Source organism: Nematolebias whitei, chromosome 20 (assembly GCF_014905685.2).
Source record: "Nematolebias whitei isolate Nwh7 chromosome 20, NemWhi1, whole genome shotgun sequence".
Lineage (NCBI taxonomy): Eukaryota > Metazoa > Chordata > Actinopteri > Cyprinodontiformes > Rivulidae > Nematolebias > Nematolebias whitei.
Window position 1 is genome coordinate 27,781,497 of NC_056517.1, and position 14,056 is coordinate 27,795,552.

The window sequence follows — 14,056 nt, forward strand, 5'->3', positions numbered from 1 at the left end:
CTGAACATAAAGTACATTTTCACTTCATTTTGTTTTACTCTTACATCTGAGCAAACCCTCCTGAGCATGAAGTGTGCAAAACAACTGAATCATTTTTAAATACTGATTCATCTCTGCAGTGCGCGCCTTTGTGATATGACAATCACATTCTTATTAAAACTGGAGATGACAAAACTGTACATTGGGCCTTTTTTTTTTTTTTTTTTTTTAGAAGAAGGGGATCCCTTTAAAGCGCTGTTCACTTTTACTTGTGTTCCCGAACGGATGGGTGGAGCACGGCGTAGGGATTGCAAACAGGGAGGCGAACCTCTCCGGATCACAATAACAGCATTCAGCCTCAGCTGAAGACGGGCGGGCGGGAGAGCCAATGGCGTGGCTCTGTTTGATATGACGTCACTTCGCATCCAATGGGCTCCCCTGTGGGCGGGCCCTTTCCTTGCATTCTGATTGAATCTGCTCAGTTTGTATTAGTCCGACGAGCCGAGCCGTGACTGCGGATCCGAGCGCTTCCATCACATCCAGAACCATTTCCTGCGCCAAAAAAAAAAAAAAAAAAAAAGAAGAAGAAGCCCCGCTCCCTCGTTTGAACCTTACCGCGCTGCGTGCGCACAAAGAAGGATGCGTCGGACGTTTGCTGCGCAGAGATGTCTCCGCTGAGCATGGATAAGCAGCAGGGCGTCTGGTACAATGAAGAAGGCTCCTTCTTTTTTGTTGTGAACGCGGGCCACACCGCTGAATCACCGCAGCGCCCGGTATGGACAACTTCAACGCTCCCATCGCCCGTCATTGCGCAGTGCAGCGAAAACTGTGAGCTATACTGTGTTGTTTTTGTCGCTGCCGAATAGGAGGGGGATATATTACCTAATCAGCTGCTTCTGTTTTGGGGATAAACTCTCAGTACAGCCCACAGAGCGCCTTGGTGCATTGTCAATGTAAAGAGCTTTGTCCTGTGTTGGGAGCCACTCTCCTGGGGTACAGATGAGAGGCAAACAATACCATCAACCACTGAAGTTGACAGCACCTTGGGAGAAGGATGCTGGCTTTGGGAGGAAGCTTAAAACGTACAGGAATCATACCAAGATAATAGCACAGCCTGGGATCGTGATGAAAGTCCTCCGCAGGAAGAGGATTGTGTTATTTATGGCCTATTTCCTTCTGCTGGTCCTCACTATGCTTAATTTGGCGAATTACAAATGGACTAAAGAGCCACAGCAGTGCAACCATCAGATGAGGAGCACCACGTATCAGAGCAGATCCGACATCCGCTTCCTTTACAGGCCCTCTCTGGCTAAAAAGAGGCAGCTCCTTTACGTCCTGACCACCTGGAGGTCGGGCTCGTCCTTTTTCGGGGAGCTGTTTAACCAAAACCCTGAAGTGTTCTTCTTATACGAGCCCATGTGGCACATCTGGCAGAAACTGTACCCCGGTGATGCAGTGTCATTACAAGGGGCGGCCAGAGACATGCTCAGCTCCTTGTACCGCTGCGATCTGTCCGTTTTCCAACTTTACAACAGCCCCGGAGGCAAGAATTTCACTTCCTTAGGACTATTTGGGGCCACCCTGAATAAAGTGGTGTGCTCCTACCCACTCTGCTCAGCCTACAGGAAGGAGGTGGTGGGGATGGTGGATGATAAGGTGTGTAAAAAGTGCCCCCCTCAAAGCCTTAGACTGTTGGAGGAGGAGTGTCTAAAATACAACACCATAGTCATCAAAGGCGTGCGTATTTTGGACGTAAACGTCCTGGCTCCTCTGATGGAGGACCCATCCTTGGATTTGAAGGTGATACACTTGGTCAGAGACCCACGGGCTGTTGCCAACTCCAGGATCAAATCCAGGCATGGCCTGATCAGGGAGAATTTGCAGGTGGTCCGCAGCAGGGACCCTAAACTTCGCCGGATACCTTTTGTGGATCCCGGCCACAAAGCCAACAAAAAGGACGGCTCGGACTATCACTCCATAGGAGCCATGGAGGTGATCTGCGACCGCACCTCCAGGACTTTAAGGACGGCCTTGAACCCACCCAGCTGGCTCAAGGGGAAGTACATGGCAGTACGGTACGAAGACATGGTGGAAAACCCAGTGAAGACCCTGAGGAGCATCTACCGCTTTGCCAACCTCACCAACAACCACGACATCGAGCTGTTTGCGCTGAACATGACCAGCGGCTCCAGCTCGTCCTCGAAGCCATTCATAGTGTCCTCCAGGAACGCCACGCAAGCTGCTAGCGCGTGGAGAACAGTGCTGAGCATTCAACAGATCAAACAAGTGGAGGACTACTGCCACCACTCCATGGCTGTTCTAGGGTACGAGCGAGTGAGAACAGCTGGGGAGGCCAAGGACTTGAGGAAATCACTACTGACGCGCTCTAAACTGTGAAACTAAAAGTAAATAAAAAAGAAACATCCTCACCGCCAAAGACATTTTAATTTAATGTTCATTTTTCATTGAGTGCCGTTTCCTCTTATTGTGGAATTAAAGCTTTACTTTCAGTGTGCAAGGAGCTCCACTGGCCACATCTGGAATGTATCACGTTTTATTCTCAGTCCAGCTGCAGTTGTATTCGAAGGGGTCAGTTCTTTATTTTTTTATGGGAACACTGGATACGTTTGACGGTGCAAGGCTTTGAACTCGAGTAGTGAAGCTGCCGGGGGGTGGGGGTGGGGGGGGTACAAATGTATATTTCATGTATCTCGTTATGATGACACTTCAAATTGGATGTTTTGAAGTTATTTTTGAATGTTTGAAATTATAACAAAAAAAAAACATTTTTTTCAGTCTCCATTACGTCTGTAGAAGTAAAACCAGTGGATAAAAAAAAAAAAAAAAAAAAAGTTTTAATGAAAAACATTGTCAAGGTTTGTTTTTAAAGAGCTGTTTGAAGTCGGAGACAATCAGTAATTTGGTTTGTTAATGTGCCATATAGGTGTCATCAGAACAGCCGTAGTTCAATCTTTAGATTTTTTTTTGTTTTTTTAAAGGAGTACGTTTACATTTTTATGGTTTATTTTATTTGTCAGCGTCCTCGTGGGATGATGATGATGTCATGCGCTGTGGTCCTAATTCTGAAGCTGTGTCAGTGAGCAGTCCGTTCTACCATTTCAAATGTTTACAGCTGCTTACGAGAAACACAATCTTGAGAAAACTGCATTGAGTAAAGTTCACAGTAAAACAAAAGTTTGCGTTTCATTGCTGAGCAACACGTTATAGTCGCAATTAAAACCGGGTTCGTTAATTTTAACGCTCAATATTTGCATCACTTCTTTTCCTTTGTGAATTTTCTTCTCTCCTTGTAGAACCGTTATCCATGTGTTGCCATTTGCTACAAACTTAAAGGAACAGAGTTTGTGTGAACAAGCTCACTGTTTACATTCAGCGTCACTCAGAATAAAGCAGGCAAAACCAGAAGGTGTTTGAGATTCATTTACTTATAATCTCGTATTAAATTTACTCACAGATTCAGTTTTATTTCTGAGGGAGGTTGCAAGAACAGGAGCCGATTGTTCTTCATTTTGTGCCAAATTGAATAGGCATGCATGCAAATATTTCACAGCTGGCGTAGCTCCAAGCAACCAATTATACGCAATTTAAAAGCATTTTTAGTGGGAAAGAATAAATCTAAAAGTTACGGATGTTGGACACCTGCAGACTATTTACCTACAAATATAAAAAGTGAAGGAAAGACTTTGTTTACCTTCCAACAATCCTCCTGGTCCCTGTTTTTGCTATCACGCTGGAAGTAATCGCTATGTGCATCTCAGGTGACGCCATTAGCAGAAATGCATATGATGTCATACTCATGCACGTGCCTGTCTGCTCCCAAAAACAAATTAAAATGGTTAACAGACACAGAAATACTGCTTAATAAGAGTAAAAACTCTGCAGGGAAACTTTGAAAACAGATGTTAGGGCTATTCAACTTGCGGCCCAGGGGCCAAATCAGGCCCACAGGTGAGCTCAGTTCGGTCCACCATTGGGTTTATTTTTTAAATAAAACTAGATTTTAAACCATAAAACAAACTTAATAACAATAACTGCTGCATATCCAGCCCCTCAGATCTTGGTTTTCTGTAACTGTGCCCCCCCCCGAACAATTCAGTTGAATAGCCCTGTTTTGGCCGTAAATACTGAAACAAGCTTGTTGCTTTCAAATTCATGCATAAATAAAATCTCAGCTAAAATGTCTCTAAACAGGAAACTCACTAATATAAAAAAAATAAAATGGTGTGAATACATCATCTTTCATGCCAAGGTTAAAACTAAGATCTCATGTAGGGAAATGATGAAGTTATAGTTGTTTTGGTGAAACATTAAAAACCATGTTTCAGTAAGTATGAGTTGTAAGTGAGTCTCAGCTACTACCACATCGATTTTAACTCCATATCAATAAAATGGACTCAGTTATAGTTGTTTTTGAAGGTATAGCTTTGGCAGCCATCTTGAATAGTGCTGACCTTAAAAGTAGATCAGTTTAGATGTACATGTTTCAATAAAAAATCTTCCAGTAGTTTATGAAATATTTTGCTAACAGACACATGAACGCTCACATATAGTCACAGGCATTATCTTCTGCCTTTCAGCGGCATTTGATAAATCTAGTTAAGATTGCATTATTTTTGATATTATTATTATTTGGCATTATAGTTTAAAGCCTGGAAATATGAAAAAAGCAGTAACCTAGGAAAAGAAGTAACGTTAAGACGTTGTAAAACTTTGTAGCTTCCAAAAACTTCCTGGTGAATCTGGGAAAAAAAACAAAAAAAACCCTGAAAAAATCTTAACAATTAACCTTGTAGTTTTTATTAAAAGCAAAAAGCAGGGGCGAAAATTACAAGTCAATAAAAACGTAATGTGCTAATGTTTAAACTGCATCCCAAGCAAATACAATGTGTCGTGATTATTTACAAATCCCATGAAAACAAGTCAGTCTGTACAGAAAACCACGCATATTGAGTCAATCATTTTTAAGAAAGTGTCCATTTAAGGATCTTTATCACACAACTTTTGATTCGGTCTCTTGCTTCTATAATTACAAACAATTGACATTAAACCGTTCATATCTGCAGAAAGCTAAAAAAACAACAACAAAAAAAAAAAAACAGCATTCTGAAGATGCACCCATTCAATCAGGACACAAAGAAAGCAGATTTTACTCTGAGGACAGAGGCTGCACTAACACAATAAAAAAAACAGTCTGGGTGTTCACAAAGACCAGCCTTCAATGATAGTGTTTGTGCAGCACATACCACTCTGCTTCACTCCAGGGAAAAAAAGGGATGGGGGTGGGGGGGCTAAGATTTACAATGACGCACCCTGAGTGCAGCAAAGTGCAATCTAAAATTAAAGAACTCAGAGAGAACCTTGCTAATAGTCTCTTTCCCAAAATGCTAATACACTTAAGCTTTCGGAAATATTCTGCTGTGTTGCGGTATGATAAGCAGGACGAGGAGGGAGCTGATGAATAAATCCAGGAGAATATATGTGAATCAGTTAAAAGGGGCTGGGGCAGAAAATGGTACAATGAAAGTTTAATCAGGAGTTGGACTGCGGAGAGAAGGGACAATTGGCAAAGTTCAGATGATTAAAGAAAACACAATTAAGTCACAATATAAAGAGTGAAACCAGTGAGTTTGAGCAGGAGCGCCGCCAAGTTGCTCTGTTATCAGCGTGACTTCCCATATTTCATTTTTATCCTTTTAATTGATGAAAAGGCCTTCCAGCGTTGGGTTTTCAGCAATTAATTCCAGAAAACCACAGCCAAACATTTCTTAAGTAGAGCAACAGGAAGAGCGCTGGCCTCCGTAATGATCTTTTCCTTCCAGTGTGAGCGTTTCTTCACACACACATGCATGGTTGTGTGACCTTTTGGATCCACAGTAACGCCCACTCAGCCGCTTTCAAATGCCTTGAACAGAGTCCCCATGCGCAGTGGGAGGTGGGAAGGATAAGTCGGAGCTAGAAGAGACCCCAGGAAATTCAGGCCTTGTTGATGCACAAGTACCAATGCCCAAATCCCCCTCCAGCAGGTCCTCTTGGTGCTCTGATCCAGAGTCGCTCCGTGTAGACGCCTGCTCCGTTTTCTCCAAATCAACGGTGAAATCATCAAGTTGACCTTCACAGAGCTGCTCCTCATCCTGAAAGACAAATTGCAAAAATATATTTAGCCCAGTTTCAATCCAGACATATTTGCAGGAGGATTAATAGAGTCTTACCTCCTGCAGACGGGGGCTGCTGAAGACTTTAGCAAATCCACCGCACCACTGTGGCAGAGAGTCAGTCAGCGGGGGGCCACAGTGCGTCAGCAGGGGCTTCAGATATCTGCAGCCTTGTTAAGTTATAATCAACAGAACCAAAACAACAACAACAAAAAAGTGTTGAGAGATAAAACAGAAAAAATGAGCAACTTTACTTCTTTAGTGAGTAATTTTGGTAATTTGCAAGATATCTACAGCACAGAAAAATATTCCCAGACAAAAATATTATCTGGCACAAAAAAAATGTGATGCAAAGGGCATTAGAGAGCTAATAAAGTATGATGATCTTTATTAAAAATGTCCACTGTAATCATTTTGGAAATGTGATCAAACATGACATGAGAACTGATCACGCCATCGTGACTGTACTCAACCGGTTGGTTCCTAAATGACAGGAAACGCCTAGTATTCATGTCTGGGTGTAGTCAAACCTTATAAATGATTTTATGTGATCTCATATGATGTGAGATTTTGTATCCGTTAGTGAGATGACTCTCAGCTACTACCACATCAAATAGCTCAATATCTGTATAAATGGCAGAGTTGTAATCAGTTTGTAGATGCACATTTAAAAGCTTAATTAAAATCTGCCTAGTGTAGGTGTCTGCAACCTGCGGCTCTGGAGCCACATTTGGCTCTTTGGTGCCTCTGCAGGGACTCTTTCAAGCTTTGACCAAAACGAACATTAAACTAAATTTTATAGTTTATACAAAACAACAAAAAATGGCTAGTTTTAGCAGTTTTCCTGTCATTTGGTATGGTATGGTATAAAGTTTATTCATTTAAAAAAAGTACAAAATTCCATAACAAAATAAAAAGATACAAGATGCATGTGCAAATAAGTTAATCTAATATAAGGAGTAAAACATACTCACTTTAACTGTATGCTTTATTTCTTCAATGCAGGATACTTAATTTTTTCCACAATCAAAAAAATAACATAAGCCTGCATAGTTTCTAGTTTTTTTTCTTAATTAAAAAAGAAAAACAAAATGCATTTTTCCTTTTATTTACAATAATCTGGTGCTTTCTTTTGTCATAAATTGTAAAAAATAATAAAATGTTAAAAATCATTAGATAATTTTAGTTGTATGCCATTCCTACTGTCCAGAAAAGCCCCCTCCAACAAACAAAAAGTAGCCCACGGGGCCACCAGTTGATATATATATATATTTTTATTACAGCTTTATTTATACAGGTTAGTTTCCATTGAGCCAAGAAGACTCATTTACAAGAGAGACCTGTTACATAAAAGATACAGGCAGATGAGAAAAAGAGAACACGAGGGTGGAGGAAGCCAAAAAAAATCATGTCTCACACCATGTCCTGGTCGGGAAACAATGTAAAAGATGCAAAAAAGACCTTGCAACATAAAACAGCAACACACAACAACATCATAATACATTTATGCATAAAGGTCGACAAAGGCGGTGAGTTGTCCATGGACACTCCAGAAAGTTCCAAAGTTCTGATAAGATGGTACAGTGTCTATCAGCGTCCTGGTTCTGATAAGGCCACAGATGTCCTCGGGAGGGGGGCAGGCAGATCTTCTAGTTTACGTATCTTCCAGGAGAAATTTGAGATAAGTTGGCCTGTCCAAGACCAGCGGGGAGGACAAATTCAGATAAACATTTGTTTTGGGCAGGCAGACTCTGATTTCTGTCTGCCTTCAGTTCTGCTGGTACATTCAATGGCGAATCCAAACAACAAAATTTGTGGATATTCCGCTCGGTCCGTGCTCGTTAGCTTTCTCCAAGGTCGAATCCTTCATGCTGCTGAGTTCCAGGAGCTGCACGTTGCCTACGATTCTCAGAAATCTTGTCCAGCTTGTGGTTGAGCTCGTTAAGTATATGAGTCTGAGCGCTCGAGGCACAAATGAATCCTTCACATAAGGCTGGCAGCTTTACCATGGCCGAAACTGCTGCGATGTCTTCCTAATTTGACGATATTCTAGGTATCTGTCGATTCCAAAAAGCAGAAACCCTGTTATCATAAATCCAATAATGTACACATCTTCTACATCCTCCACGGACAGCACAGATAGGCACATCATCTTCCACAACCCCAGGAATCAATGACATATCCAGCTGCGTGCGTCCGTTCAGGGCATGAGGACTCTTCAGCATCCTGTCGTCTGGTCAGAAAAAAAATATCAGTTGCGTTGAGAGACCAGCTGACCAAATCCATAATAATTTTCTATTCGGAAGATGGGTAAAGAGAGGCTCTGAGGAGGTTGACAGGACAAGAGAGCAAAAAAAGCAGGAGGGAGGGCGAGAGGGTGAGAGTGACCGTCTTTGTCAAGAGCGAAAGAGAATAATCTCAGTTGTAGCAGGTTTTACGGCCTCAGACATGTTTAATTTAGTGAACGAAGGCGCAAAAATGGCTCTTTTGATCGTAAAGGTTGCAGACCCCTCAGTGCTTTATGAGAAGTACTTAATGCTACAGACAACCCTCCTCCACCATTTACTTTAGTATGAATATAAATAAAGAAAACGGCACATTTTGCTTAACGTCATATAACATTATTAACCTCTTGGTGGCTATTTTGGAGTCAGACTTCTTTCATGAGGTCATTGACCGCCAGTGGCTCGTTTTTTAAGGAGAGTCACATGTTAGTCATTCAAGCTAGAGGGACATGTGTTATTTTCAGATTCCTAAACTGTTAGCATCATTAATGTAGATGTAGATACTTCTGTCAGCTGAGTCTTAGCTCTCTTGCATTAAAAATATTATTTCTAGGAGGAATTGTTGGAAGAAAAGCTGAGTAAAAGAAGGTTAGATTAACAGAAAACTAATTTGCTCTTCAAATGAGGAGTAAAATAGGCTGTTATCTTGTTCCAGGAAATCAGGTCAGTTAAGTGTTTGATTAAAATCAGTAGCAAGGTCGCAATTAGTTTGTAAAGCGTTTAAGTGGTAATATAAGGCTATCAAGTTTTGAATCAGTTTAAAGAATAAGAACAAAATTTTATGTGCAAGTCGGGGAATGAAATCAACATGCTCCTGGGTACTTTGTAATTAAAATCACACCCTATTATACACTTTCAAACACAATCAAGTCAAGTTTAACAGCATTTTTTATTAGACACTTGACTGTGTGTCCTCTTTACTACAGGCCTTTAGGAGTGGCAGCATTTCCGTTAGCTTTTAGCTGTAAAAGTTGAGGCCCTTTAATAAAATATTTCCTGCAAATGTTCATACTTTGTTCATTCAACCTTAAAAAAAACACATTCTTCTTGCTGGATAAAATCAACCTTTGCACCTCAAAGTGTATAATGAAAAACACATGATTTAGACTTGGCACACAAGCCTACAATCCTTTGGCATAGGCACAGAAAATCAAGGATAAGCAGGAAATGATCTAATTTGGCACCATTTCCTACATTTATCGGGATGCTGCAAGATCCATTGTTCTAACAGGATAAATGTCTTTGTACATGTCTCAAATGAGAAACGAGTAATAAAAAAATGGTGGGGAAAAAAATGATCCTTGCAGGAGTGAGTGGTTTATCCTTCTGATTCAAACTTATGGACAAGGATGGCAATTATAACCATTAGAGCTGCTTTCTCCTTCACACTGTTGTTGTATGTGTGTGTGTGTGTGTGTGTGCTTGGGTGAGAAAAGATGCTGAGTCGGTTGAAGGCGGTAGGAGCCCAGCTGCTGTTTCAGCCACTTTTGCAGCAAACATCACTCCCACCCACAGTTTTGACGCTATTAAATGTTGACTGTTTCCAGTGACTGCAACCGAGTGCAAGCAAACAATTGTGAACAACAAGAGACGTATAAATGCACTTCAAAAAGTTTATGTATGCAAAAGTCTATGATGACATTGTTGGTGTGTGTGTCAGTGAAAGTCAAGTCAAATTAATTTAAAAAGTACATTTAAAAACAGCAGCTGTAACTAAAGTGCTTACCAATAAAATCAATGGCAGTAATTTAAAGATTTTTTTTTTAAAGCATCAAAAGAAAAACATAAAAACACAGAACAATAAAATCCTAAATCAAATCACACCATGTTAAAGTTAGTGAAAACAGATGTGTTTTTAAAAGAGGAAGTGGCCTATTTAATGTTGTGGGGCAGATTGTTCCAGAGTTTAGGGCCGGCGACTAAAAAATAAAACAAAAAAAACCCCTGGTTTTTGGTACAACCAAAAACAGCTGCCCTGATGATCTCAGCACCCAAGAAGGACATGTGGTTGAAGTAGATCAGAGAGATATGAGGGTGCAAGGTCATTTCTGCGTTTAAAGGTCAACAGGAGAATTTTAAAATCCATTCTGTTATGTACAGGGAGCCAGTGAAGGGAGGACAAAACTGGTAAAATATGATCAAACCTACAAGTTTTTATAAAGAGTTTAGAAATTAAAAAAATAAAATAGCCTGGTTTATACAAATACACTTGCAGAATTTAAATGACAGCCCTCCGTATATTTTGCAAACAGTATAATCTCTTATAAACTATCCGAATAGCAACTGGAAATGCCTCCCACTTTGTCTTTAATCTGGATTTTAAAAACATTTGGGCATCTCAATTACAAACTAACCCATAAGGCCATAAACAAACTAGAACGGACCTTTTTATTAATTTTACTCTTTTAAGAAACCAACAGGTAACACGGAAGGCTAAAATAAGAATCATGTAGTTGATCTGCAACATTCTGGGACGGCTGAAAGTGGGCGACATAAGATTTTTGTAAAGGTGCAACAGTGATATTGAGTAAATAGTTCAAAAAAGTTTATTGAGTTCAAATAAGAGCACACAACCCCGATGCATGATACAAACACGTTTCTCACTCCTGTTTCGTTAAATCTCTGCTGTGGGGGGAAAAACGTGATAATTTTTGAAGCCTTAAAAATAATGCAGTGATGTAATCAAACAATGACAAACTTACAGAAGAATTAGCTTCAGTCAAAAATAAATTCAATGCCATGTTTAAAACATCCAAAACAGTATAATCTGTTGTCTCTTTCCTTGAGCTATAGTTCAGCCCTGTCTTCATTTTTGTGGTATAATATGTAAAACAACACTTACCCCTTCTAATCCAAGCTAAATCTATGTTAACACCTAAAAATCAAATTTCTTAACCATGTGCGGATGGGACGCCGGATCCTAAAGAAAAAACATCTGTTACCGGCTTCTGAAAGATTAGAGCAGTCAAACCTTCAGCTGCAAACATCAAAAAGGCTTTGATCGCAGTCAAAATGAGCGCTTACGAGCAAAACGCTCATCCTAATGAGCCCTACAGCCAAGCTGACAAGGAAATAGTAGAGGAAACAGCTGTATGCCTTTATTATGGAACACCTGTGAGCCAAAGTGGAGTCAGAACTACCTGGGAGCAGGACTCACTGGGTCACTTCAAAAGCATCTTCTGTGTGTTTTACCTCCATCGTGCCAATTAAAAAAGCACTAGTCAGGCCTGAGGTTTCAGCCTTTGCACATTTTTTTTAAAACTTTTGCAGTTGCTCTGACTCAATTTTATTTAATTTATAATAAGTAAATTAAAAAACAAGCTCTTCATATGTGCAAACTGAACCATTTTGGAAGTTTTTAGCAAAACCACAGGGTACAGCTTGCATAGATAGTATGGGTACACACATTTCAGTGATGTGTTGCAATGAGAGTAAATATTTAATTAACTAGAGAAATTGCATTTCCTGCAAAAATGCAGTGTGAATGCTTATTGCAGATGAACTTGCTGAAAAACAGTTGAAATGAGCTAAAACATGCTGAAATGTAGGTGAAATAGAAGAACAACACTAAAAAATTAGCAGAAAAAAGCAGAACCCCCCCCCCCCCATATTTGCTGAATTAGGTATGAATAAGCAGAAATTAGCACAAACATTAGGAAATTACCGGTAGCTAAAACAATGCTGAAATGAGCAAAAATAGCTGAAAAGTAGCTGTAACGACAAAAAGTAGCTTAAACAACCAGAAGGAAGTGGAAAGAAATTAAATGAGCTATTAAAAATTATGGAATTAGCTGAAAAAGCTAAAATTAGCATCAAACGAGCTAAACAGTAGCTGAAAGAGCAGAAAAAGCTGAAACTTGCAGAAAAAAAGCTAAAAGGAGCATAACAAGCAGAAATAAGAATAAAGAAGTTAACTAGGCTGAAAATAGCAGAAATTAACATGAAAACTTAAATTTATCTAAAAACAGTGGAAATTAGCTAAAAATGCTAAAAAAGCAAGTTGAAAAGTAAGAACAAGCTTAAATTATCAGAAAGAAGCAGAAAGAACACATTTGCCTAATTAGGTTGAAATATGCAGAAATGAGCAAAAAAAAAAAAAAACAAGGTTGAAATTATGTGGGAACATTTTTTTAAATTAGCAACAAAAAAAACAAACAGAAGAAAAGTAGCTAAAACAGCAAAAAGTAGCTTAAGTTAACAGGAGGAAGCGGAGAGAGCACATTTTTGCTGAATTAGGATGAAAAAGTTTTAACGAGGTTAAAAAATGTGGAATTAGCCGAAAAAGCTAAAATTAGCATAAAAAACTGAAATAGCAGAAAAAGCTTAAACTAGCAAAAATAAGCTGAAATGAAATTACCAGAAAAAGTTAGCAGAAGCACACAAATGTAGTTGGCAGAAAGAATCTGAAAGGCACACAAAACAGCTGAAAAAGCAGCTGAAAATAGCTGAAAAAAAGTTAAAAATTGCACAGGGAAGCTGAAAGAAGCTGAACCAGGACAAAATGTGAAATGAGCAGTAAAAGGTTGTAAACAGATATGAAGGATGCAAAATGAGCTCAGTTCATTTCCTATGAGAAAAAAAAAAAAAAGTGGCAGAAAAGGCTAAATATTTCAAAAAGCTAAAGTTACACCAGTATCAAAAGTCATAGCACCCATCTCCTGAACGTTGTGAAATATGACTTGTTGAAATAGCACAAAAACTGTGGAACAAGAAAGATGCTGAAAATTGTATGGAACAAAAATGGATCACAACAGCGTGAATGCTTCATAAGCATTCAGACAATTAATGGTGGCAGTGCCCCCATTATTACATGTTTTAAATTGTTCAGGAACAAAACACTTTGTGAAGCAGGTAACTTTTGGGTTTTCAGTAACTTGATTACCCAAACATTTTTCAGTCAGGTCATCTGGACAGTTTCTTTTTTTTGTGCTGAAACGTTTCGCCTTCGGTCCAGAAGGCTTCATCAGTCAAGGAAACGCAACAAAACTGATTCTTCCCTCAACAGCTTACTCCAAAGTGGAACAAACCAGTTCTGCTTGTGATAAGATGGTCTCTTTGGTACGCCCCCTCCTCCATTGCCGGCCCTCTTCCTTGTTGACAGTCTTGTCAAACTGGTTGAAAACAAAAAAAGTCCATGCTCAATAATCCAGGTATACAATCCAACATTTTTCAGTCAGGTCATCTGGACGGTTTCTTTTTTTTTTGTGCTGAAACGTTTCGCCTTCGGTCCGGAAGGCTTCATCAGTCAAGGAAACACACAACAAAACTGATTCGGATTATTGAGCATGGACTTTGTTGTCTACTAGTTTACATCTAAAACTTTCCTAAAAACACCTTCAATGCCCTTTGAGGTGTAAACAAATAGAATACGTCTGCAGAGAAACTTTCCATTTTCCAATTAATAGTAATAATCAAAATAACTACAAGCTCGTTCTGAGAAAAAGTTACAAGTCCATTTTCTTAGACGCTCTATAACTAATTACAAACCACGTCAGGTACAAGAAACTCACCAAGAATAAGATGTCATAATCAGTCATATCTTTCAGCCACAACTAGTTTTGTGCACTCTGTGGATCAGCAGCACGAGTTCAAACAAAGCTTGATTAAAAGCTGTTTCAC

General features: G+C 39.6%; 2 protein-coding genes across 2 annotated transcripts in view; one reads left to right on the forward strand and one right to left on the reverse strand.

The window, feature by feature from the left end:
• Positions 1-221: 221 nt before the first annotated feature.
• chst2b (carbohydrate (N-acetylglucosamine-6-O) sulfotransferase 2b) lies at positions 222-2,649 on the forward strand. Its single transcript, XM_037694088.1, has one exon. It carries the CDS (start codon positions 979-981, stop codon positions 2,374-2,376), a length of 1,398 nt encoding a protein of 465 aa, XP_037550016.1. The 5' UTR covers positions 222-978; the 3' UTR covers positions 2,377-2,649.
• Positions 2,650-5,894: 3,245 nt separating this feature from the next.
• LOC119426522 (sodium/hydrogen exchanger 9-like) overlaps positions 5,895-14,056 on the reverse strand; it is a 137,415-nt gene continuing 129,253 nt past the window's right edge. Inside the window, exons 15-16 of the mRNA XM_037694087.1 lie at positions 6,210-6,315; positions 5,895-6,131 (exon numbers count right to left, since the gene is read on the reverse strand). Coding sequence (XP_037550015.1) covers positions 5,895-6,131; positions 6,210-6,315 — 343 coding nt within the window. The remainder of the gene's footprint in view (positions 6,132-6,209; positions 6,316-14,056) is intronic.

Bases quoted from the DNA above. Each gene is read 5' to 3' on its own strand.
- chst2b (XM_037694088.1), top strand. From the start codon at position 979: ATGAGAGGCAAACAATACCATCAACCACTGAAGTTGACAGCACCTTGG.